The sequence below is a fragment of the Silurus aristotelis genome (assembly GCF_946808225.1).
Source record: "Silurus aristotelis genome assembly, chromosome: 8".
Lineage (NCBI taxonomy): Eukaryota > Metazoa > Chordata > Actinopteri > Siluriformes > Siluridae > Silurus > Silurus aristotelis.
This window is the reverse complement of record NC_139581.1, coordinates 16636089-16662861: the sequence shown is the minus strand read 5'-3', so window position 1 is coordinate 16662861 and position 26773 is coordinate 16636089. Positions and strand designations below refer to the sequence as shown.

The following is a 26773-nucleotide window of genomic DNA, read 5'->3' as shown; positions in this document are numbered from 1 at the left end:
AACAATTTGGGGAAGACCCACAAATGGGTGTCCACATACTTTTGGCCACACAGTGTACATACAGTATACTTATCTGTTGTTAAAGTATGGTGTGGTTTTACACTATTTACTGTGTAACTATAAATTAACATGCAATTTATTTTAAGAAAGAAAGTTTTGAAAAGCCTTTAATGACATTTGTGTGATTAAGAGCAGTAGTCAGAGTAAAAAGTACAACAGAGATGATCAAAGCCCCACTCTAACTTATACATGCCAAAAATCTCTCAACTGAAATCAATTAACAGGCAAACACATATAGACAGAATATCATATAAATATTTCACCCTTGTTTCATAATATTTATATCTTAAATCTAGTATTACAAGATACGACTCCACAGTTAATCAGAGGCCCTTGTAAGGTCCTTTAAGACATCACAGAGTTTCAGAAAACCTTTGTACTCAGGATCTGTTCATGTGCTGATAAATATCTCGACAGCTTTGAACCTTTACAGTATGTCAATTCAGAGGGAAAGAAAGGCAACTCGTTTGTATCCCATTGAGAGACAGGAAATCCCTAGTTTCTCTGTGGTACAGAGTGCCCTAGGCTCTAATCCTAAACCTGCAGAGTGAATTACAGACCACTACCATTTACACAAAGAGTCCCCCAGCACACACCATTCACAAAGTGCCTCAAGATCGTTTATTGTAATGGTGATTGTGAAGGGGACATTTAGAGAAACACTGCCCTTAAATCATTCTGATCCCTAACCGGAAGAATTTTTGCCAAAGTAGCAACAGGGTACTTTTCTGGATTTCTCTGCCATCCACTTCGCTTTAAGTGCAAACATATTTCAGAAATGTGCAAAGTAAATGACATGCATTCAGCCATTATGGAAAGCCTGCACATTAGTGTTATATAAGAAAGAAAAAAAAGGAAAAACACTGGGACACATGGGTAAATGACTCATACGTGCCAGCAATGTAGCAATGTTTTACAGGAAATTTTACAAACAACCTTTGATTCATGGGGTTTAAATTAATTAGGGGAATAAAAACTTTTAAACATTACTTTATGGTTTTCGGTATAGGACGGCTGATCCCTGTTAATATGGGAATGTTCTCTTTTATCAACTTTTATGCGTGTGAATAATGCCACTTGAGATAAGACACTGGAGGAGGGACACAATCGCATATAGCTTTAACAAGTCCTGTGTAATACACTGATGAAGAAAAGGTCACTGAATTCGTTTTTTGATAAGCTTCTCCAGTTTGCGGATACGTGAGGACTCCTGCTCAGGGGTTGGGGCATTGAAGGACATAGAGGGCCCTGAATCTGACCCTGAGGGGGGAGTAGGTAACCTCTGTCTAAAGAGCTCCAGCATATTGCTTTGCTCGCTGCGCTTCAGTCCCTGAGGATGCACACAGAGACACACACACACACACACACACACACACACACAGAAATGTGAGAAAGCTACACATGTAAAGACAGAACTTACTCATCAACAACAATAAAAAAAAAAAATAAATAAATAAACATTGAGACAATCTCTGTGTGCTGGTATATTAACCCCTGGGACTAATTAATTTATGCATACATTTGTTTTTAATTGAGAAAGTGAACCTAAGTTTATTCTGAAGGCTAGACAGTTATATAGTGACAGACCCTATAAAAGTCTGAGTACATAATACATAATGACAGCTAATTCTGAATTCATTCAACCATTAAGTAACTTCAGAATATAATAAAAAGTACAAATGTGACTTGTGCAGGGGTTTACCTTCATGTCAAGAATTTTCTGGAAAGTCTCTGGGTTGCCATCAGCAAGAAGCTTGATATAATTATCAACAAAGACCACTGACGGCTCATGAGGGGCCATGACCACCTGAGGAAGAGAAAACTCTGTAAAACCGAAGAAAAGACCTTGGTCCTGTCTCAGTGGTTAAACGTTCCCACATGAGCCAGCTATGGGGAGCAGCAGAGCATTAGACAGTCACCAAATTGCAAACAAAGCAACACTCAGGAGTTATATTTAGGACCTTTTTTAACAGAGCAATTACTCTACGCTTGAACGGAGCTGAATTAGCCTCGTCGGTAATTGTTTTTGCTATAATGAGAGAGTCTAGGCAAATAAGCAGTAAAAAGGTTAAATAAGGCATGTTCCTATACCATCAACCACTTTTTTTTTCCATTGTGAGAATAACTTTCAAAGATTCATATTTCTAACAGGGCTGGAGAACACATGGTTTACAGACACTGAAAAAAGATATGGAACAGCACCCCCAACATTTCTTTCCCTGCCAACCTCCATTACTACTCATGTATGCCTTGAGGGACAGGGCTCCCAAATATGCACAAGTTAATGTTGGAAAGGCAAATTTTAACTCTGTGGATTTTGTGGAATTTTAATGACAATTCCTCCCTTCAACAAAGTGATTTACTTAGTGACTGTCTGGAGCTTGGCCAATGAAAAGCCTTGAAGGGGCTTGTTGTATTTAGCATGTTGTAAAGGAGCGAGAGAGAAAGGAACAAAGCGAGAGAGAGAGAGAGAGAGAGAGAGAGAGAGAGAGAGAGAGAGAGAGAGAGAGAATAAGAAGTGAGAAAGACAGACAGACAGATAGAGAGAGGCCTAAGGCCTGCCTTTCCGTTTAGTTTCCAGAGAGAGCAACAACATGGGGGAGAAAGACTGTGGAAAACAGACACGTCTCACCGGCTGCATGCTTGGCCTGCAACACCTTTGTTAACTTCTTGTCTCTTCTGGGTCAGGAGCAAACCCGTTCCCAGCACAGACATCTGAGAACATCTTTAACAGATTATTCTCCGTGTTAGCTCTGTAATGAGCATCATAAGGAAAGCTAAACACAAGCTTCCAACCACAGTGGGCTCACATTTCAACCCTAAGTCAGTGAATGTGTCACGGAAGCAACAATGCTTCACAGAAGTAACTCATTGATGCGCTGGAAAAAAAATAACACTGCCATATAAAAACTGACATCAGTCCATTGAGCACAATATACACATCAACCCTCGCTAAATCAGTTGGCGAAGACAAAGCAACAGACCAATGTATAACTTTTTTTCACCAGACTCTAAAGTCCTGCAAAAGATGGGAGCAATTACCTAGGAGGTACCTGAGGCAGTGCAAAGTTAATCATTAATGCCAAAGGAATGCATATAAACTATTCATTATCAGGACTTCAAACAAACTGAACAGAACATCCAGCATAATAAAAAAAAACCTCTCAATCCACAACTAAACAAAAAATCTGTTCCTCTTTTGGTCTAGAAACAAGATTTTTATATTTTGCAATATTTCATAAGTATGATCAGACCTTCTTAAAAAAATTTTTATAATGCTATATTTAAAACTGATAAAGATATTTATGCAAGATCCTAATATGTTCTTGTTATAACATATATCCTAATTGAACAACTCAATTTAAAAGTGTGTTTTAAAATGTGATTACATCGATATAATTTGACAAATATAACCAGTTCAACTCTCATCCCCTGACAGCAGTTCCAATGGCAGTGAAATCTACAACCTTGGCAACACCAGTACGAGAGTAAACATTCCTGTTCAGAATCAGTAGAAGCTGATATTTTTAAATCAACTTCCTAATATCAAGATGTCACTGCTCACTAAACCATTATCTGTTAGGAAATTGCCTGTGTGTCATGAGAATGCAGGATTAAAGCTAATCCCAGTCTGCACATTAGGAAGATCAAGGCCAAATTCCAGGCAGAGGAGTAAAAGAGCAGGAAGTCCCAGGGGATCCTGGTGGGTGGCAGGGGAACAGGGGTCAGGGAGAGGAGCAAACACAAGGTAGTATGTGAGCTGGCTATAGGCAATAATAAAATGTACCCTATTACTGGGGTTTCCAGACACCTCTTTTGATTGAAATTTGCACACATTAAAACCTGAATGAAGGAAAGCACTGGGTAATTTACAAGTTGTAAAAGAGAAAGAAATGTAATAGATTTTTTATAAAAGCTAAGCAGTGTAAAGAGAGAGAGAGAGAGAGAGAGAGAGAGAGAGAGAGAGAGAGAGAGAGAGAGAGAGAAAGTGTGTGTTTGTGTGTGTGTGTGTGTGTGTGTGTGTGTGTGTGTGTGTGTGTGTCTGTGTGCATGCATGCTTTTTTGCAATTAATGCTTTTTCGATCATAGCCTGTTCCTGATTTTCTTCAGACGGACATTTTTCCCAGCAAAATTGAACCACGACATTTAACTAGGTCTTCTGTTTACACTAGGAAAAGAACCAAATCTGGACCCATGCATGTTAAAATATCTCTGAGAGGGATTGTGTGAGCAGCTGTTACACTTTGAGTAGTGGCCTGCTGAGCCCAGGTACTTCCTGCCCTGGGCACAGAGCTCATTAAAATCCAGGGACATAGCTGTGAAAGAAGCTCCTCTACGGTGTACAGACATGAGGGCCTTTATGAGCTGTTCATAATGAAATACTTTTCTGCAGGAAGTCAAATCAGCAGCCTGCAGGGTAAAGCTGTAAAACGGGAATTCTTGAAAAATAAACTGCATTTCCAAATTATACTTTTCATAGTCAAGTACATTATAAATTTAAAGAGATGGACACAAAGGACTACCTCCCTTTGATAAACACTTTGGACACTTTGATAAATGACTATGATCGATATGTAAATGTTTCTCGTCTGTTTAAAAATCAATGCCTGAATCAGAGTGTAAACTATGAAAATAAACAGCTTCTACTTCAAATTAAACAATACTTGGCAAATTTAGGACAAAAAAAAAAAAAGGTTTTATTAAGCTTTTTGAGAAGATACCAAGAGTTTATAAAGCTCCATCAGGAATACTGTTAAGAACTACAAAATTAACCATGTACTTGATATCTTGGCTACTACCTAATTCCATTAATGTTCATCAACAGTAAACAATATATCTTCTTCTTCTTCTTCTTTCGACTTTTCCCATTAGGGGTCGCCACAGCGGATCATCCGTCTCCATACCCCCCTGTCTTGCACATCTGCCTCTTTCACCCCAACCACCTGCATGTCTTCCCTCACCACATCCATAAACCTCCTACTTGGTTTCCTCTTTTCCTCCTTCCTAACCAAACCATCTCAATTGAGCCTCCATCACCTTGTCTCCAAAACATCCTTCATGCACTGTTCCTCTAATAAACTCATTTCTAATCCTGTCCATCCTCTTTACTCCCAATGAAAACCTCAACATCTTCAGCTCTGCTACCTCCAGCTCCACCTCCTGTCTTTTACTCAATGCCAACTGTCTCTAAATCATACAACATCACAGGTCTCACCACAGTCCTATAAACTTTTCTTTTCACTCTTGGAGATACTCTTCTATCACAAATCACTCCTGCTATCACTCTTCTCCACCCACTTCACCCTGCCTGCACTCTTTTCTTCACTTCCCTAACACACTCTCCATTACTTTGCACTGTTGACCCCAGGTACCTGAACTCCTCCACCTTCTCCTCCCTGTAACCGCACCACTCAAATGCCCTCGTTTTCATTCACACACATGTACTCTGTCTTACTCCTACTGACTTTCATTCCCCTTCTCTCCAGGGCATATCTCCACCTCTCCAGGCTCTTCTCAACCTGCTCCCTACTCTCACCACAAATCACAATATCATCCGCAAACATCATAGTTCACGGAGACTCCTGTCTGACCTCGTCCGTCACCACTGCAAACAGGAAAGGGCTCAAAGACGATCCTTGATGCAGTCCCACCTTCACCTTGAACCAGTCTGTCGTTTCTACTGCACACTTTACTGCTGTCACACTGTCCACATACATGACACATGACACATCCTTATACAAAACCACAACTCCTCTCTCGGCACTCTGTCGTACGCTTTCTCTAAATCCACAAACACACAATGCGACTCTTTCTGACCTTCTCTTTACTTCTCCATCATCATTCTCAAAGCAAATACTGCATCTGTGGTAAACATCTCCATGCTTCCAACAGTAAACAATATATATACACAGTATATATACAAGGAGGGGATTACCTTTAGAATCATCTCCGCCCGGGTCATCCCTTTGACCACTATTTTAGTGTAACTCGCTGGAGCTTTGCGAACGACTTGAGAGCCAATAGAGGGAAGGTCTAACAAAACAGTCTTCAAAGAATGGGTGTCCAACAGAAGCTATTTACAAAAATGACATCAATAAGGAGTGTAAATGAAATTAATAAAATCACTTTGCCAATAAACAGACAAATACAGAAAAAAAATGATATAACTATCATATTTAGTGGACAAAACCTGATTAATCTGCAACCATTTCTTGTAAATCAATAACCATATGAATAAAATAAACAGCATCAAATCTGTTCACTGTGGCTTTCTGTTTACCTGCTCAGCTCCAACCATGCTGATGGGTTTACACCGGAATAGGTGGTTGATGAATTTTGGAATGAAAGAGCTGGAAAAAAGACGTGTGTTATGTATATCAAGTGCTCTTTATGTAAAACAAAAGCTATTTGAGTTCAGCTACAGACTTGATGAATTTGATGCAGAACTGGGTGAAGTATTTGCGGGTAGCAGCGAGGTTGTCTCTGATGATCGGTACATTCTGTTTGATATGCATGATGACAGAAGTGACGTAGGGGCTTTGGTCACCAACATGCTCCACACTCTGCCATGGCATCTGCACGAACAGACACAGACACTTTCAGTATTGCACTAGAAGAATTAGGCCAGCAAACAAATCGACAGAAACATCAGTCATTACTGTTGGATAAATATCCGATTTTGAGAAAAAGATCAATCAATTCTTTTAAAACAGAGGCATGTCTTTAACACACCTTGCTCATCGCTGTGAGGGCTGGATCGCATGCAGCATCCAGATCCTGAACCAAAAGCTGGATGCTGTTGGAGATCACACTGACACACAAATAGAACGATTAAAGCTAGAAAAATGTCCTAAAGACATAAGAACTGCATCGTCGAAAGATACGGATAAGCAGCACGTTTTCTGAGACTCGTATGCTGTATATATTTAGGCGGGTGACAGTTACGTGCTGAAGGTGTCCATCTCCCCTGTTAGGTTAATCCTCTCCATGAGCGGTTTGTCTACTTTCTCCTTTAACTTCTCCTCCAGCTGCGGACAAAACAGCACACTTAGACTGATGAAAAAGAACCAACCATTAGTAACTTCTTTTGCTATGTTAGAATGTTCAGCTGGAGCTGTGAGAGCCAGGCATCCATGACCAACAAAGACCGTTCAATAAAATAAAACAGTAGGACAGACTGTGTTGAGTGAATAATGTATGAACAGTTCCTGAATATTTTCCTGAATATTACGTTTTGTTCCACCACTTGGACAAATCCCTCTTTAGAGTTCGAGCTTTGGAAGTTCTAGGGAGTTGAAAGAGTGAAGATGGAAGTAAAGGAGAAAGAGAAGAAAAATGCAAACGGAGACAGAGAAACAGAGCTCTCCTGCTATTACATTTTTCAGTGTCTGTGGTTAACATGGGAAACATTTTTGCCTCGATGGAAAGATGAAAACGGTGCAATAGAAACACGGATGAGGGATTGACTGCTGAGGGATTACTGAAGGAGACATCAATAATATATGCAGCATGGTGACACAGGATTACATATAAAACCAGGACATAAACACACGAGCTTAAAACACATGAAAGCAATACCACTTACACCAGTTTTGAAGTTAATAAAAGTCCAATTTAAACTGCGATACAAAAGCCCCTTATAGTGAGTGTTGGCATTGTCCTGGTGTAATAGCCTCCACAGTGCACTCACTTGTCCTGTGATTCATGTTTCAGTGCAATCCAGCAGTGCATTTTCAAGCATCATAATGTCGATACATACACATAATTCGAACTGAATTTGGTTTCTTGTTGCCAATGATATGCACAGAGTTCTCATGAATTTGGCAACTTTTTGAATTTCTAAAATATATTCGTCAAAGTCACTTTAATACCACTAAAAATAGCTACTGATAATATGAAAATGTTTGAAAATGAATTTATAGGCAGGATGTACAAATTTGTAGCCTGAAAGACAACAAATATTTTCACACATTGTTTGCTGTTGTATATCATCAGACAAAAATATGCTGCTGTCAGGAAGCTTTGCTTGTCATTTCAGCCATATATAGTTGATGCAGTACATCGTGAAATAAGAATGTTTCTCCAGAACCCTGATGCTACATAAAAACAACAGAGATACATCACATTGTTTCTTTCTACTATTAAATATTTAATGGTTTAGTCTATAGGATTCTATCCTAAATGCTAAATATATGTTCAACAAGCAAGCATAAGTCTGTAGGCAAGCAAATATGGTGTAGTGTGTGTGTGTGTGTGTGTGTGTGTGTGTGTGTGTGTGTGTGTGTGTGTGTGTGTGTGTGTGTGTGTGTTTAATGACCTGTTGTGTGGTTGCAAGGCAGTATTCAGCTGTGCTGAGGATACTACAAATAAGACAGAGCTCTTCTGTGGTAAATTTGGTCACTTCTGAACCCTCTTTTTCCTTTAACAGACTGCTGATGGTCAGACCTCCACTGTTACTGCTTGTTCTGTAACGCACAAACACACATACATCACACATCACTCTCTCTGTTTCTCAAACCCACAAGAGATTTTTCTAAAGCTTATCCCATATAGTTTCACCTCCTAATTATATTACAGTGTGAGCCACCCATGATGGAGATATATATGGTATATATTCTCTTTGGCTGGGCAGCACAAAGGGTGCTCTTCAAAATTGTTTTGTTCACTGAGCATTAGCCATCACTGGTGCATGAATAGCTCAAGCAACTGCAAGGATCAAAAGCCATTCACAGAAGAAATCAAAGTTAAACCATATGATGGGCTGGGTCCACTATTGTAGGCTGTCACTTACTTGGGCAGATTCCCAGACAGGATCTTCCAGGCATACTCGCGCAGATACTTCTGGAAGATGGTAGTGAGAGCAATCATAGGCTCTCCTGTGCTCAGCTGAGAGCACTGCACCATGCACTTTTTATAGTATACAAAGAGATCTGCACAGCTGGGTAACACAGCTCCCCCTTCTTCTGTTCCTGACTTAGGGGGACCCTGGGCTCGGAAATCAGCCACAAAGCGGTCAATCAGCTCCCCAAGGTTCCTGTTACAATGACAAACAATAGGTAGCTGTAACACCACCATTAACGCAAATGGCAATGTGCAGAGGTGTGAGAACTATGTGGAATAAGGGGCACATTGTGCATGCCATCACTGAGGGTCATCCCCTTCAGCACTCAGTAACCAGATAGCAAATGCCCAAGTAAAGAATGTGGCCATTTTTTCATGCCAAACAGGTCAGCTTGCACTGGAATAAAGGAGGCCATTGTCAAGAAAAGGTCAGTCTACTTTAGCCAATGTGCCATTAAAAGAATGGACAAATCCCTCTTTAGAGTTCGAGCTTTGAAAGTTCTAGTGAGTTCAAAGAGTGAAGATGGAAGTAAAGGAGAAAGAGAAGAAAAATAAAAACGGAGACAGAGAAACAGAGCTCTCCTGCTATTACAATTTTCAGTGTCTGTGGTCAACATAGGAAACATTTTTGCCTCGATGGAAAGATGAAAACGTTGCAATAGAAACACGGATGAGGGATTGACGGCTGAGGGATTACTGAAGGAGACATCAATAATATATGCAGCATGGTGACACAGGATTACATATAAAACCAGGATGTAAACACACGTGCTTAAAACAGATGAAAGCAATACCACTTACACCAGTTTGGAAGTTAATAAAAGTCCAATTTACACTGCGATACAAAAGCCCCTTATAGTGAGTGTTGGGGTCATTGTCCTGGTGTAATAGCCTCCACAGTGCACTCACTTGTCCTGTGATTCAATGTAGACATAGAGATGAGGCTCGAAGCATTTGGAAACAATGCCATGGAAGGGGTTTTCTGGGGTCTTGGGCTTCTTCGGCTGAAAGCAACAGGAAAGCAAGTCAAACAAGTTTCCTAAGAAGCAACTAGACAGAATATCTGATAAGATAGAGAATGTGAAAGGAAATTGCATTGTTTGTGTATTTGCAACAATGTAATTTTGCAAGACTTAGAAACGTTCTAAATTTTTTAAATTTAGAAAACCTTCTTTAAACTACTGCTTTTAACTAAATGCTTATAATGCAGATAATTATCTAAATTCATGTAATATTACATGAAGTAAACTGCTTTCATTTTTCACCAGTGAGCTGTAAAATCACCCTGAGCTTTGAGATGTTTGCCTTAATCAACTGTAATATTCATTTTATATTTTACTTGGGTAAAACTGAACACCAAATGGAGTTTTTTTTAACTCAAAGTGTTTTGCTATACATTCCTCAGCCCCAGCTGCCCTTCACACAAATGTTTTCACTATTGCCATTCATCCTTACAATGTAAATACATGCTTAAAAATAAACAAACCGTACCGCTAAATGTAATCTCTAAGAACAGAATGAGTGATGAAGATAAAACCTCACCCTGATGAGATCTTCATCCTTCTCAGAAACGTTGTCCTCTCCTGACTCATCCTCCAGAAAAGGGTTAGTGGGCTCCAAGGGCGTCTCAGGTCTCTTCTGCAAACAAAGGAACATTAAACTTACAAGTGAGAACCTCTCTGCCTCATCGACTCTGGTTTTATGCTCCAGAAATCTACCATGGCCCAGATAACAAAGCCAGGAACATCCTGTGAGCCTTACCCCTGGGCCGTCGCTCAAGGTGCTGCCTGAGAAGCGCTTAGCCAGCAGTCCCTCGAAATTGGTGGTCCTCTGAATAGCAAAGAGCAACAGCTTGACCTCAATCTCCCTGGCACGAGCTCGCATCAGCTTGGCCAGCTCAGTCCTGGCACACAAAACACACTGTGATCAGCAAGACCTCACATGTGGAGTGGAGCTTCAGGTCAGGCAGTTTATAGGGCAAAATACATACATGGTTAAACTGACTATACTAGCCATGGCTGCATTTTAAGGTGAAAAATCCATAAGGCTAAAAATGAGTTCCACCTGCTCTAGGTTTTATAAATGAAGCCCGACTGAATAGAAATTATTGAAGCTTAAGCCAATGAAGAGAGAAGCAATACCTTCTGTGAAAACTACAGTGGAACAAAATCAAACATTCTTTCCACTGAAACTCTGGTACTTTGCCTGAGTGTAATTGACAGGACTAAAAAAAGAGTCTGGCTGTTAGTTCAGCTGTTCAATTATGTACCTAATCATTTTCTTTGCATATGCTTCATTATAAGGTTTGTCTAGCATTTCATTTATTCCTTTAAAAAACCTCAATCAACTACCTTTAATTAAAATATATGACAGGTTGACTGTTGAACTGAAAATGCATCCTTTTAAAAACTGGTGTACACGTACCTGGTGATATGGCAGAACTCCACAGCGATACGCTCCGTCATGCACCACTCTTCAGGAAACATGCGTCCGTACTTCTCCTCATAATCCACTAGCTGACGCTTTATCCATGCATAGCGCCGATCGATTTTGTCTAACCATGCCACCTGCATTTAAGATGCAACGGTCAGAATCCAGATACACATTTTTACTGGAAGTCGGATTGTGAGAACATTCTGTACCCAACACTCACATCCTGGTTCTCTTGAAAGAGCACAAGGTATTCAGAGAGATGCTGCCTAATAAACTTCTTGATTATTTCCTGCTTAATACGAGGATCCAGGACATTGGCCACCAAACAGGCATCTCTGAGCACATTGCTAGGGCCCCCAGGCCTCTGTTACACACAACCACACATATTATATGAGTAAATGATAACAATATAATAATAACAGTAACAACAATCATAAAATATATGGAATAAAATACTATTTTAAATTGAGACTTTTATGCATACAATCAATCAAATTTAGTATATTATGTATAATTTTATATAGCATTATTCAAGTTTTTATTATATGACTCCTATTTATTTATTTATTATTTTTAATACTGTTACAGTACCTTTGATCCCTGTGCAGGAAAAGCCTCATCAAAGTCGGCTAGGATCTGCGTGCCAAGTTCACTTTGTGCTGCTTTCACTCTATGAATAAAGAAAGAAAGACATACTAGTTTTAAAAGAAGAACCCACGCAGGCACAGATTGAAAATCTCTTGTGTAGGATCATTTTTGGGGGAAGTAGTGGGATTTTCCTTATCACATAGCCCCGTAATGAAAAGGCCACTCTTCATTACATCCTACTTCCAAACCCACCCTTCATCAGCATGAAGCACCATAGGACTGAAACTAAATATGTACTTATACTATATTATTATAGTATGACACAAGAAATCCTTTAGAACAATGGGTTTTTAAAAGCTCAATTAAATAAAGGAAGTGGCAGCTCAGTGGATAAGAAGCATTCTGCACAAAAGGTTGCAAGTTCAAATCCCAGCACTACCAAGTTGCCACTACTGCGCCCTTGAGCAAGGACCTTAACCCTCAACTGCTCTAACTGTATAAATAAGACGCTCTGGATAAGGGCATCTCTCAAATGTCGTAAATATAAATGTATTACCCCGTACAAGAAAAGAAGCCTCCTGCTTACTATGAGCAGCTTTTAACAAAACAAACTGACTCATTAATTTATTGAACACAGCTATGAAGAAATTTTTTTGAACAAATTTGTAGCAAGAACATCATATCTTTGTTTTGTAATGAAAGCAGGCTGCTTTCGTTAAAAATTGCGATTTGGCATTCATGCTGTTCAGCAGAACACTTCTTCTTCTTCTTCTTCTTCTTTCGGCTGCTCCCATTAGGGGTCGCCACAGCGGATCATCCGTCTCCATACCACCCTGTCCTCTATATCTGCCTCTTTTACACCAACTTCCTGCATGTCTTCCCTCACCACATCCATGAACCTCCTCCTTGGCCTTCCTCTTTTCCTCCTACCTGGTGGCTCCATCTTCAGCATTTTTCTACCAATATAATTCATGTCCCTTCTCTGCACATGTCCAAACCATCTCAATCTCGCCTCCCTCACCTTGTCACCAAAACATCCTACATGTGCTGTCCCTCTAATAAACTCATTTCTAATCTTGTCCATCCTCGTCACTCCCAACGAAAACCTCAACATCTTCAGCTCTGCTACCTCCAGCTCCACCTCCTGTCTTTTACTCAATGCCACTGTCTCTAATCCATACAACATCGCAGGTCTCACCACAGTCCTATAAACTTTCCCTTTCATTCTTGCAGATACTCTTCTATCACAAATCACTCCTGTCACTCTTCTCCACCCACTCCACCCTGCCTGCACTCTTTTCTTTACTTCCCTAACACACTCTCCATTACTTTGCACTGTTGACCCCAGGTACCTGAACTCCTCCACCTTCTCCACCTCTTCTCCCTGCAACCGCATCACTCCACTGCCCTGCCTCTCATTCACACACATGTACTCTGTCTTACTCCTACTGACTTTCATTCCCCTTCTCTCCAGCGCATATCTCCACCTCTCCAGGCTCTTCTCAACCTGCTCTCTACTCTCACCACAAATCACAATATCATCTGCAAACATCATAGTCCAGGGAGACTCCTGTCTGACCTCGTCCGTCAACCTGTCCATCACCACTGCAAACAGGAAAGGGCTCAGGGCCGATCCTTGATGCAGTCCAACCTTCACCCTGAACCAGTCTGTCGTACCTACTGCACACTTTACTGCCGTCACACTGTCCTCATACATGTCCTGCACCACCCTCACATACTTCTCTGACACACCTGACTTCCTCATACAATACCACAACTCCTCTCTCGGCACCCTGTCGTACGCTTTCTCTAAATCCACAAATACACAATGCAGCTCCTTCTGTCCTTCTCTATACTTCTCCATCAACATCCCTAAAGCAAATAAGGCATCTGTGGTGCTCTTCCTCGGCATGAAACCATACTGTTGCTCACAGATGGTCACCTCTTCTCTCAACCTGGCTTCCACTACTCTTTCCCATAACTTCATGGTGTGACTGATCAACTTAATTCCCCTGTAGTTACTGCAGGTCTGCACATCTCCCCTATGCTTAAAGATCGGTACCAGCACACTCCTTCTCCATTCCTCAGGCATCCTCTCCCCTTCCAGAATCCTGTTAAACAATCTGGTTAAAAACTCCACTGCCATCTCTCCTAAACATCTCCACGCTTCTACCGGTATGTCATCTGGTCCAACCGACTTTCCATTCTTCATCCTCTTAATCGCTGCTCTCACTTCCTCCTTACTAATCCTATCTACATCCTGCTTCACCAACTCCACATCCTCCAACCTTCTCTCTCTCTGATTTTCCTCATTCATCAGCTGCTCAAAATATTCCCTCCATCTTCTCAACACACTCTCCTCACTAGTCAACACATTTCCCTCTCCATCCTTTATTGCTCTAACTTGCAGTACATCCTTCCCAGCTCGGTCCCTCTGCTTGGCCAATCGGTATAAATCCTTTTCTCCTTCCTTAGTGTCCAACCTCTTATACAGTTCCTCATATGCCTTTTCCTTGGCTTTCGCCACATCCCTTTTAACCTGCTGCCGCATCTCCTTGTACTCCTGCCTACTTTTCTCATCACTCTGTCGATCCCACTTCTGTTTTGCCAACCTCTTTCCCCTAATGCTCTCCTGCACTTCCTCATTCCACCACCACATCTCCTTGTCTTGCTTTCTATTTCCAGATGTCACACCAAGTACTTTTCTAGCTGCCTCCCTCATCACTCCTGCAGTAGTTGCCCAATCATCCGGCACCTCTTCACCACCACTAAGCCCCTGTCTGACCTCTTCCCTGAACCTCACACTACACTCTTCCTCCTTCAGTTTCCACCATCTTATTCTTCTTTCAAACCTTACTTTCCTCCTCTTCTTCTTCGCCTCCAAAACCATCCTACAGACCACCATCCGATGCTGTCTAGCTACACTGTCCCCCGCCAACACCTTACAGTCTCCAATCTCCTTCAGGTTGCATCTCCTACACAGAAGATAATCCACCTGTGTGCACCTTCCTCCACTCTTATACGTCACCCTACGATCCTCCTTCTTCTTAAAATAAGTGTTCACCACTGCCATTTCCATCCTTTTAGCAAAATCTACCACCATCTGCCCTTCCACATTCCTCTCCTTAAAACCATACCTACCCATCACCTCCTCATCACCTCTGTTCCCTTCACCTACATGCCCATTAAAGTCTGCCCCAATCACCAATCGTTCTTTCCTAGGTACACCTTCTACCACTTCATCTAATTCACTCCAGAATCTTTCTTTCTCCTCCATCTCACAGCCAACTTGTGGAGCATAGGCACTGATGACATTTATCATCATCCCTTCAACTTCCACCTTCACGATCATCACCCTATCAGAAACTCTCTTCACCTCCACTACACTCTTACTGTACGCTTCCTTCAGAATCACCCCTACACCATTTCTCTTCCCATCCACACCATGATAAAACAGTTTAAACCCACCTCCAATGTTCCTGGCCTTACTCCCTTTCCACTTGGTCTCCTGAACACACAACACATCTACCTTTCTCCTCTCCATCATATCAGCTATCTCTCTCCCTTTACCCGTCATAGTACCAACATTTAAAGTACCAACCCGAACCTCTACTCTCCTACACTGCTCCTTTTCCTGCCGTCTCTGTAGACGCCTTCCTCCTCTCCTTCTCCTCCTTCGGCCAACAGTAGCCCAATTTCCACCGGTACCCTGTCGGCTAACGATACCTGTGGCGGTCGTTGTTAACCCGGGCCTCGACCGATCCGGTATGAAATTCCCATTTGTGATCCGCATATTTGATTTGGCACATGTTTTACGCTGGATGCCCTTCCTAACGCAACCCTCCCCATTTACCCGGGCTTGGGACCGGCACTAAGAGTACACTGGCTTGTGCCCCCCTAATGGCTGGGTTCAGAACACTAAACTTTACAAAAGCTTTTAGATTCATTCGCCGCACGTGATCACATATTTCTAGATGAGGTAAGATGGCCAATAGATTATGCGAATTGATTTGGAAAATAAAAGCCAAATTTAATCTGATACGAATCTGGCTCTTCAGAACAGTACTGACCTGAAAGCAATGCTCAAGAATGGAGAAGCCACACTTGATATGAGTCATACAATGAATAATAATTATAAAAATAACAACTGCCCCAAAAATCATCCAATGCATCCACTGCATGTTTATTTTCTTGGCACAGTTATAACAAAGGTAACTAAATTAGGTTCCTCTGCTTTCAGCTTCTCTCTGCTTTCCATTATACACCCAAAAAAAACAGAACAATCATAAACAATGTGAAAAAACAAAGAATATCAAATTGGGGGGGGGGGGGGGGTGTTGTTGCATAACTGTGTGTAAAACTGTGTGGTGTGTTTGTCCAGTTACAGAAATCCCAAGCTCATGGCAAGTTAAAAAAAAAGACATAAAAGAGGTTTGGAAGTATCATAGCATTGTGGATACGAGATTCCAGTTTCATTTAAAAACTGACTGTTGGTGCTGGATGTGGACAGATCCCATCACTGGAACAACAAGTGCCTTCCAGAATAAACAAGAACGAAGAAAGAGAGGAGCCCAAATTCTCTTCCCAGACACCATCTGAACTCCAGTTGGGCATATGTCTGCTAATCTGAGTCTTTCTCAAATACTCTCAAAACCCAGCAGTGTCTGAAGTGTGGTGGCACTCACAGCTGCTGTCCCTGATCAAACGTCTTTACCACACATTTCATCCATTTCTATTAAGGGTGATGGAACGCCTCAAAATGAAAGCATTTAATTTCTTTTTTATTTCGGGAACGGAATAAATAATCCTGCATTGTAGCCGGAAAAGCAAATGCAGAACACAATCAACAGCTTCTATGCATTGATCTTTTACCACAATTCATGCTCAGCATTCAAAGCATGGAAAACCTTATTGTGTGCTAGAATAAAAAATAAATAAAAAAAAGCACAACCCAACCACCAAAGGGGGCTAATATGTTTACACTGTAAACCCCCAGTTGCAGCAGCATCTCCATCCAACTGCAACTTTTCCACCTCCTAAGAAGTAAAGTTTGGACAAAGCCAGAAAAAGCATCTTGTTTAATGCGTTTGAATGGTTTCATATAACTACAGCAGTACAAAAAATATTTTCAACTACTTTTACAGTTTGTAAAAAGAAGCATGTATTGTACATATCTGAAGCGACTGCTAGGGTGAGGAAGGACAACTATAAGAACAGGGTAGGGCAACCAAAGCTTTTCCAGATAAACATAAAGGCACTGGAACATTCTGTAGAACCACTTTCCACATGAAAACACCCTTTCTTGCTCGTTACTTATGAAACAACAGCTTTATCATTCTACCCCACATAAACAAGCAGTGGAAAGCACTGAGTATTAGTGACATGCTGAATAAGAGTGAAATAAGCCTTAACAGTCTTCACTAGTTTCTCGATCTGTAGGGACAAAGACTACACCACACAGCCAGAGACAAGGCTCCACTGTTAAAAGAATGAGGGCGAAAAAAAAAAAAAGAAAAACTGGAATAATAAAGAGCAAGTGGAACAGATTTCCTTCCTGTGTTGCATCTGTGGTAAACATAAACAGGAACCTCATACCCTCACCATCATTCAATTTAGCGATTTACACCAGAAAATTAGTCATATAAACACTGCCTGCCCTTTAGCTCATCCAGATAACATGCCGATAGCCTGAATATACAGTTAGGTCATGTCTCACGTAAGATAAAATGTAGAGTTTGGACCTTTGTTTTTTTGTTAAATTCAGGTCAGCCTGTAATGTGCACAGCCTTTGATCTGTCTTCAACTTGGGTTAAAATGGGGTTTGAGAAGAAAACGGATTGTAAGGGCATGCTCACCGTTCAGACAGTTGGCGGATCTGAGGGATCCCCATATACTTTTGGAAGTGCTCCAGCACATTGACCACTCCCTGAAGCAAATTGGCCACTTCGCCATACTGCCTCTTGCGTGTCATGGCCCTTAAAAAGATAACTTGATCTATTAAGCAATTTAAAAAAATAAACATTTTAAACTTATATGGTTTTTTCTCTGGTCAGTAGATAGCAAACAGTGAGGCCACTTACTCCAGAGAGTCCACACCTCCTGCGAGCATGTGCAGGTGATTAAGGGTAGTAATGGATGTGGTTAGGTTACGCTTTGCATGGTCCAGCTGCTTGATGTCCCGGGTGATCTCTTTTACCTGGGCAAGGAAACAAACATCTCAGAGCTGATGACTCTAGCATATTCCAGGCCAAGGCGGCTCCCCATTGTTCTCCAGTCCCTATAGTCACGATAGCCACACCTTGTCCTTCCTCTGACCTGTTCACTGCTAACATGCAGATGGCTAGTGTATAACTCAAGGATTAAAATGACTGCAGCTTAAGAAAGTCACCGGATGTCACAATTTCCTGCCTAGTTAGCCAGCAGCAGTGAGAGTGTTGGGAGACATAATAAATATTTATATATATTTTTTTAGACCTGAGCAGATTCCTGTCTGTAAGGCTTATTTTTACTCACCATTTGCTCCGATTTTTCCGCTTTGTCCTTGATGTCTTTGATTTTGCCAAACAGTTGCTGGATGGCTATCTGAGCTTCCTCCAGAGCCTGAAATAGAGGCAGAAGTTCAGAGACGCTTCATCTGTGATTGCTCTTGGACAGGGCATAATGGTTTCACTGCAGTCACACTGCTGTCATTACAATTTGCTGCATTAAAACAATAGCTGTAAAGGTTTGATTGGAAACGCACATTTGATTCTTTTAATTAACATAACTTTTTTAGTGTTAATAATGTATTTTGAATGTTGGACAGCAAATTCAATTTTTAAAACACATTTAAGCAATTTACTGTTTCATCAGCAGCAATCCCTGGTGAATATGATGAGTCAAAGATCAGAAGAAGAAACAATAAGAATGATGATTATGTTGTTTTCCTTCTCCTCCCTCTAAATTGAGTGTCTTTCACTTATTCAAGCATGGAGATGAGAACCAAATGGCAAGATTGATGAAAAATCCTTACCCACAGTTTGTCCTCACATTCCAAAAGGGTAAGTGTACAGCAGCTGCATTTAGGCCTGCCACATGTTCACTCACCTAACCCATCCACTAGGTGCCCATTATAGTCCTGAAGTGGTATGATATCCTGACTAACAGTTATAAACAGTGCCAAATACAATGCAAGTCCCTTCAACAGACCCCCATTGGTTTTTAATAATGGCAGTTACTGCTAGTATATTTTACCAGGCCCAGGGCTAAGCTGACAAGGAGTTGGATGGTTGGCTCTCACTTAGTCTCAAAGACAGATGGAATGCTAACAGCCGGCACCAGCTGCCCTGTGGAATTTACCACTTTTAAAATCCTCCTCAAAATACAAGAGGACACAGCCTTATTCTGTCGCACATGCAGTTGACTGAACATTTTCCAAAGAGCAACACAGCTCAAAACAATTTGAAGGCTTTCCGGACACTTCCCAGTGAAAATCTCTAACTCAGCTGTCTCTCACTCTATACCACTACTGGCATGCCTGATAAAGTAAACATAGGACAGTAACTGAAAAAACATTTTCCAACCTCTGTGGAGTTAAGCACTGCAGATAGGCAGATAAAGAGATGAGGAGGGGTCAGGCATTTTAAAGGATTTATTTACAGAGTAAGAGTCTTAATGCTGGGAGTGTACCTTCCTTCTTTATCCATGGAGAAATATTGTGTTGGCGGATGAGAATGGGGTTTAACAGACTTAACGGTGTTGTTAAAACGTTACTGTTCTTTGAGGAAAATAATGCATCCCAAAGCAGCAGTTTAGATTCAAATAAGTATGTTAATGTAAAAAAATAATACAAATATTGAACATATGTATTTCATTATTCTAAAATAAATCAGGGCTGTGGAATGAATAAACATGGCATGTGGGTTACGGTATAAATCAGTGCAAGTGCAATAAACTGTGCAAGTGCATGCAAGAAACTGTGGTTTCTGCAAAACAAATTGTCTATAATTCCACACTGATTAACTAAATACAGCAGCAGAATATCTATTGCCTTTGACAGGTATACTATATGAACAAATGTTTGTGGACATCTGACCATCCCCTTCCACATTCAGTCCCACAAATGCTGTTCTAATAACATCCACTTTTCTGAGATGATGTTTCATTAGAGTTTGAAGTTCGGTTGTGGAGATTTGTGTGGATTCATCTCTAAGGGACATGAATAAAGTCAGGTACTGATGTAAAGTGAGGATGCCTGAGGTGCAGTCAGTTTTATAGTATAGTATAAATGGCCTACTATAGAGTATAGAGCTCTATAGTTGGCCATTCAGGATCTTCCAGTGCAACTCGTGTAAACCCTATGTTTATGAAGCTCACTTTCCATACAGGGGCAGTGTTTAGTGTTAAAATGTTATCCTAGCGTATCCAAAGACAACCTATACAATTGTGTGTGTCTCCAACAATGCTTTTAGACATATACTTTATGTGATTCTCCTACTAATGTCAATGCGACCATATATCAACGCCTTGGGTGGTTCCATGAAATTCCGGAGTAAGAACGGGTGCTTTGAGGATGGACTGGACTGTAGTTAATGTCAACAGTCTGCTACACTGACTCAGGAATACAGTTCGCTTCTGATCATCATCACTGTACCCCGCAACATTGTATATCTGCTTCAAATGGACATTCGGTGCAACTCAGATGAGGATGGGTTCCCTCTTGAGTCTGGTTCCTCTCAAGGTTTCTTCCTTATGCCATCCCGGGGAGTTTTTCCTTGCCACAGTTGCTCATCAGGGACAAACTTACTTACAAAGAACATATTTACTTTTAATCACCACATTATCTGTGTAAAGCTGCTTTGAGACAATGTTCATTGTTAAAAGCTCTATACAAATAAAAATGAATTGAATTGAATATCATTATTTCGTCAACTCATTTGCTAACTGTTATAAGCGATCCAGATACATTATTTCAGTCACTGATAAACAGCTTTGACTGTTTATGCACCAACGTTTTCAGCAAACGTGAACTGCTCAAGAACAGCCGTTAGTGCACAAGGCAGGGATTTCCACAGAGCTTCTTATCAATTTCACAACTTAAGAAAACACCACTAAGCAAAACTCCACTAAACATAAAGCAAACAGTGTTCCAACCGTAAGTTTTATCTGACTATATAAAATTGCATCGTCTGATATTATTGGCTATTACAATCTGTTTCATAAAGCTGAAAAAATAATAGTTTTAATAGTCAAATAAGCAAAAACACATCCTAACCTACATCTAAAATGCCTTTTGAAACAGAAAGACAGGGCTGAGTGTGCAGAAAAAAAAAACCACACACTTTCTGCATATATATTTTTTTTGTAGGGTAGCTCTTCAGCATTCCTAATAAGCAGCTTCACATGCCAGAGACTAGATGAGACATCCTGATCCCAACTCGCTCTGTGACAGCCATAAAACCCTTATATGAAGCCCCTACCCCCAACTCCATCTGGCAACACAATATGGCAAGCTTCTTATAAAGAAGTTCAAACAGCATCAAAGAAAATAATATGCATCACAGTTTTTCCTGAGTTAGACAATGGGAGTGACCAGTGACAGTAATAAAGTGCACAAAATAGGCACATATATAGTAGAGAAAAATTGCAAAGGTGTTGCCCAAACAGATGTCACATCTCTGTGAGTAGAAAACAAATTCAAGCATTAATCAGGAAAAGAAGAACATGTATCTATGCACAGTAATGAATACAGGGTAACTGAAGCATTTCTTCAAAACAAGGTATTTAGTGAATCAGCTTTCTCCTGGGATGCACAGCTGCCCATAACTTCCAAAAAGTAAACCCACTCCACAATCAGACAACACATTTCCTTTTCTCTCACTCCAAGATGTCCACAAGGCATTAAAACAAGGCGAACATCTGTGACGTGACTGTGGTACAACCCTGGAGTCACTGCTTATCTGGCCCTTATGCCCGAACTCTCATTGACTCAACTCATCGACCCTCTCCTGACAAAACCATAGAGAAAGATCTTTTTAAATCTGGATATCTCTGAGCACTTTAAGGACACATGTTTTCCCACCACCTCCACACAGCTAGGATTATCATAACGCAGGCCCCTGAGACTGCGATTCAGAAGCACAAGTCTCCACCCTAATGATAAATTCTTCTCAGACTAAACAAAGAACAAGATGGTGTGTTTTCCATCTCTTCTCCATCAGCCCCTGGCCTCTGCATCTGTAATCCAGCATTTCCATCTGCAGAAGGGATTTTCCTTCTGCTCGGTGGAAACATCTCGGAGGGATACCAGCACCGAGACTCCAAAACCTTGACTTTCCACATCTCAGAGTAAGCTGGTTATGGGACGACCACCAGGCCCCTCTCAGTCTTCACTTGCACCGGCTCATACCTCACAATTAGGTGTCACATTTCACCTCTGCCTGCTGCTCTGATTGAGCATGGATCTGTGTTAAATCAGGGTTTTCCACCAGCTCCAAGAAGCAGCAGGACACCAAACCACAATGTGGAATGCCAGCATAGCCGAAAAACAGGAGAATCTGAAAGAAATTTGCTTTTTCGTCCAGAGAGAGAGAGAAAGAAAAAGAGGGAGAGAGACTGGATATGTGACAGCTCTGACTAATCCAAGCTTAGATGAACACAGAGAACAAAAATTATTATTAAATGTCTCTAAAGAGGATCTTTATCTAAAATATATGATATCTGAAATATAAAAATAAATAAATAAAAAAAGATGAGTGTGAGCAGACAGAAGACTCCTGACAGCAGCTCACCAGGATGTGATTTCACATACAACACTACAGACTAAAGCAGCTTTCTGTATTCATTCTGTAGCCCTCAAGCAAGCTTCACTAACAGTTCTCTGCTACTGCAATTCATCTTACTTCTCTCCCAAAATACAATCCATCATCTCACACAAACACGCTCTGTCAAGGCCCCTTTATATAAGCTCGCTCATATGAGAGAGCCGAAAGTACACGTCAACAAGTCCAACATTTGTTTTTCACTGCACTGCATAGGTATTACCTACAAATCTTTCCCACAGGGGACTGAGGTGTGAACTACTGCAACAGGGACATGAGACACCTACCTGCCTGCCATCCTGGCCGACGTTAGTTTGTCCCCTCACCACCGTCCTGATGTTGTCATCAAGTCGTCTGGTGAAGGTGAAAGAAAAAACATAAATCAGTGAAGACAGCAGCAGGCAACTCACCAGGGTAACCAGATCAGTTTAAGGGACAATAATCGTTTTATGAAGCAAATGAAAAGCTTACCTGATTTTCAGACGAATCTTGTTCACCACTTCATCTATATTTGCCAGGGACTGTTTGAAGGAAGATCAAGATTAGCTTAACTCGGTAAAAGTCTATAATACAATTAACATTGAACTTTCCCCGATGCCTCATTAACATTAAGCACCGTCCTTGCGGAAATGATGAGTGATAGCACAACCTAGTGGCCAAAAAGATGGGAAGAAAAATGGATGGCATAACCAGGGGTGTAATTCTCAGATACAAATCAGTGCACAAAAATTAAAACAACGTGTATCAAACAAAACTTGGTAAACCATTACGGCTAAATCAATACATGTGTTTCTGTATCAGTAAACCCAAGAACACATGCAAGTCATTTTTGATCACTATTATACTCTTATTTAGGAATGTTAATCATTTCCTTTTGCACTGGGCATTTTTCTTTCGTTGTTCCTCAGTGCTTGTCAGTCCCAATAAAAGAAACATGACTTCCTAAAAATCCATGAAAGTCTCAGACTATAAAATTAGTCTGAATTGTCAAATGTCAAGAATAATAAAAAAAAAGGAAAGAAATTCTTTGTGAGATACATTACAACAGATCTTACATTATCAAATTAGTAAAAATGTAAAGCCTCGTACAGTGTAATATACTATATGTGTATGTACAATCTGATTTTTACTCTCTAGAATGTATCTGTTGTTGATTTAGGTGTAGATGTTCCCTTTCCCTTGCAATTGGTGAAAAAAAACCAGCAGGATAACCAGCCAAAAGCTTGTATAATACTGACTCGCATTGCTTTGTATTACACTGAAACAACTCTAGTAGTATCTTTCATATACCAGATAATGATCTTAAAACAAGATACACATTGTAACAAAATTACTGTCAAGTTTCATATACTATATCATATCACTTGCCATATACTCTTATCCAAGGTCATTAAAAACAAAATACTAGACACAAATTTATACTTCATGGATAAAATGCCTGTTTGTGACCACTCAGTAAAACAGCATTCTCTGAGCCATGCATCTACACCATACGGCCAAAGTTTTGGTCTCCTGGCTATTAACATTTTCGACATTTACCAGAGCGATGTACGTCTGACCACAAATGTTCCTGTTAAACACCCGTTCTATTAAAATAAATGTTCCAGTCTTCTGGAAAGGCTTTCCATTTGATTTTGATGCATGGATCTGCCCAAAGGAACATTAGTGAAGTCGGGCACCAGCGTCAGGTTAAGAGTTATGAGTTAATGGTGGTGTACTGGTTCATCCAAAATATGTTCAGTGGGGTTGAGCCCAGAGCTCTGTCCAGAACACTCAATCGGGTTCACTCGAACTTTCTCAAAACATGTCTTAACAGATGTCACTCTTTATATAAAAATCATTGTCATGCTGGAACATGTTTGGGCCATTTAATTCCAGTGAAGGGAAAATGTAATGCAATAGCATATAAAGACATTTAACACAACTGTGTGCTTCTAAATGTGTTGCAACAGTTTGAGCAACAACTGAAAGAGGTCAAATGAAGTATTACAGTCTGTGTCTGATTAAGATTACATTTACATTTACAGCATTTAGCAGATCCCAGAGCCTGGTTCAAAAAATTGCAGACTTAAGAATCCAAGATGAAAGCTCTTTATTTAGTCCTTAACTTAGAATATATTGACAGGTCTTAATTTAAATGTAGATCTTTTACACATTTATTTAAACACTTATCTCCATATTGAATTGCTATCCTGTATATTTAATTTGTCTCTTCCCATGGGCTCACCACCTGCAGGAGGGACCGTAAGGGACGGTGCTGTGAGGATTGGGCAGCAGTCGAAGGCGGGGGCCTGCTTAGACTGCTGCCCCCGCGACCCGAATTACGGATAAGCGGGAGAAAATGAATGAATGAATGAATGAATGAATGAATGAATGAATGAATGAATGAATGTTCCAGAGGTAGTGATTAAACAAAAACAGAAACAGCTACCAGTGAAACTAATAATTTCCAGTATAATAACCAGTAATAGGCAGTTTGCATTTTAAATGATCCACATGATTAATTCAACAAACATAAGAGATGTTTCAGCAAGCTGTCAGTCTGGGCACATTTCAGACCGAGACAATCACGTGACCCACCTGCTCAGTAGGAAACAACGTGTTGATGTATTCGACTGCATTGAAATCAGCTCGATCGAGTGGATCCTGACTGGGAAACACCTTCAAATAAAGAAAAACAATATTAGATTACCTATATTATGTATATCTATATATGTATTAAGACATGTGAGAACTAGATTGCTATACGAGCTGCATTACTGACAGCTTGGGCATAGTTGGATCTTGTCTTTCATAATTGACTTCTTAATTTATTTATAAGGTCTCGTGTGTTTTATAGATACTAAAGTGACTGTCAGTAGCTTCTGTCTAAATGCAACCAGATAATATATGCAAAAGTAAATATAATATCAAACTAGCTAGTCTTATAGCTAAGCTAGCTAAACAGCTGACATGAATGAATGACTACAGCTTAGACAGTTATCAAACTAACTGATATATTTATTTATTTTCTCGACGCTATGGTCAGAATGACTGTTAACTCTAGTGAATAAAATGACTGATATACAAGCTGAGTTTTTCCAATAACAGGAGTAACTGCTAGCTTAGCTTAGCTTATCCAAGGAGAATGTAGTAAGGATGACACACACATAAACACCGTGACAACTAAATTATGTACCTGTTCGATGGCAAGCTGCACTTCTGGAGTAAGGTGCAAAATCGCGTCCAAATCATCCACAAAGTCCAATTCTTCATCTTCCATCATTGTATCGAGCCGGTTGACAGTTAGCTGTAGCTCTGCGGTGATGCTGAAGAGCTCGTCTTGCTCCCTTCTGCAGCTCAGGTCTTGTTACAAGCGTTATTACTGCCACCTGCAGGAGCGGAGTCGCAGCGCGTCCTGTCATCTTTCTACAGTGACATGCAGCAAAATATTTCACCTGGAACAGCAAAACCCATAAACACGTTTGCGCTCTTCAGTGAAAATCAGTTCGCAGAGTATTTATTTATATAAAACTAAAATTAATTCCACGCTGCGTTGCATTTGCATTACATTCTGAAATGCAAACAAGAGAAGAACTGTTCAGGAGTAGTGTAAGAAGTGTCTCACTATTGCACTTGAAAACATGGTTGTCAACAGAAACAAAAAAAAGGACTTGACAGTGCTATTTTCCATAAAGGAATTTTTTTTGTGTATTCATATTTATTGTGTATATTCATATCATATTTTTTATTCAAAAGGTATCATATAAAATTTATTGTACAAGTTGGCTTTTTAAACATACACAGTACAGTACACAGTAAAACGAAACAACATAAATTAAACACAAAACACAAAACTACCCACAAATTAGAATCTTTCAACATCTTGAAATAAATCCCATTCATCCATAAAAAGACTGGATTTATATAATTTAAGTGCTGTAAGATTTTTACAAATGTTTTATGCATTTATTTGTTCATTTCTAGTAACTACTTTATTTATTGAAATCTACATTTGAAAGATCCAATAAAAAGCCTATCCTGGCTCAGGGCAATAATTATACAGCACTGTC

General features: G+C 40.3%; 1 protein-coding gene across 1 annotated transcript; it reads right to left on the bottom strand.

Annotated features, from left to right (window-relative positions):
• Positions 1–154: 154 nt before the first annotated feature.
• Positions 155–26153, bottom strand: vps53 (VPS53 subunit of GARP complex). Its single transcript, XM_083549258.1, has 22 exons — positions 25900–26153; positions 25302–25382; positions 23193–23242; positions 23009–23075; positions 18436–18522; positions 18003–18118; positions 17778–17897; positions 11926–12004; positions 11555–11698; positions 11326–11468; positions 10663–10804; positions 10444–10539; positions 9811–9905; positions 8852–9094; positions 8378–8525; positions 7006–7088; positions 6793–6871; positions 6487–6635; positions 6341–6410; positions 5996–6133; positions 1763–1867; positions 155–1390 (listed from the first exon to the last, which is right to left on the bottom strand). The coding sequence occupies exons 1-22, from the start codon at positions 25984–25986 to the stop codon at positions 1217–1219; spliced, it is 2496 nt and encodes an 831-aa protein (XP_083405384.1). The 5' UTR covers positions 25987–26153; the 3' UTR covers positions 155–1216.
• Positions 26154–26773: the final 620 nt, after the last annotated feature.

Excerpts from the sequence above, each read along its gene's own strand:
- vps53 (XM_083549258.1), bottom strand. The coding sequence starts at position 25,986 with ATGATGGAAGATGAAGAATTGGACTTTGTGGATGATTTGGACGCGATT. Across the intron at positions 25,383-25,899 it reads TGCAGCTTGCCATCGAACAG|GTGTTTCCCAGTCAGGATCC; the intron begins GTACATAATTTA and ends CTTTATTTGAAG. Across the intron at positions 12,005-17,777 it reads ATCCGCCAACTGTCTGAACG|AGTGAAAGCAGCACAAAGTG; the intron begins GTGAGCATGCCC and ends CTTTATTCATAG.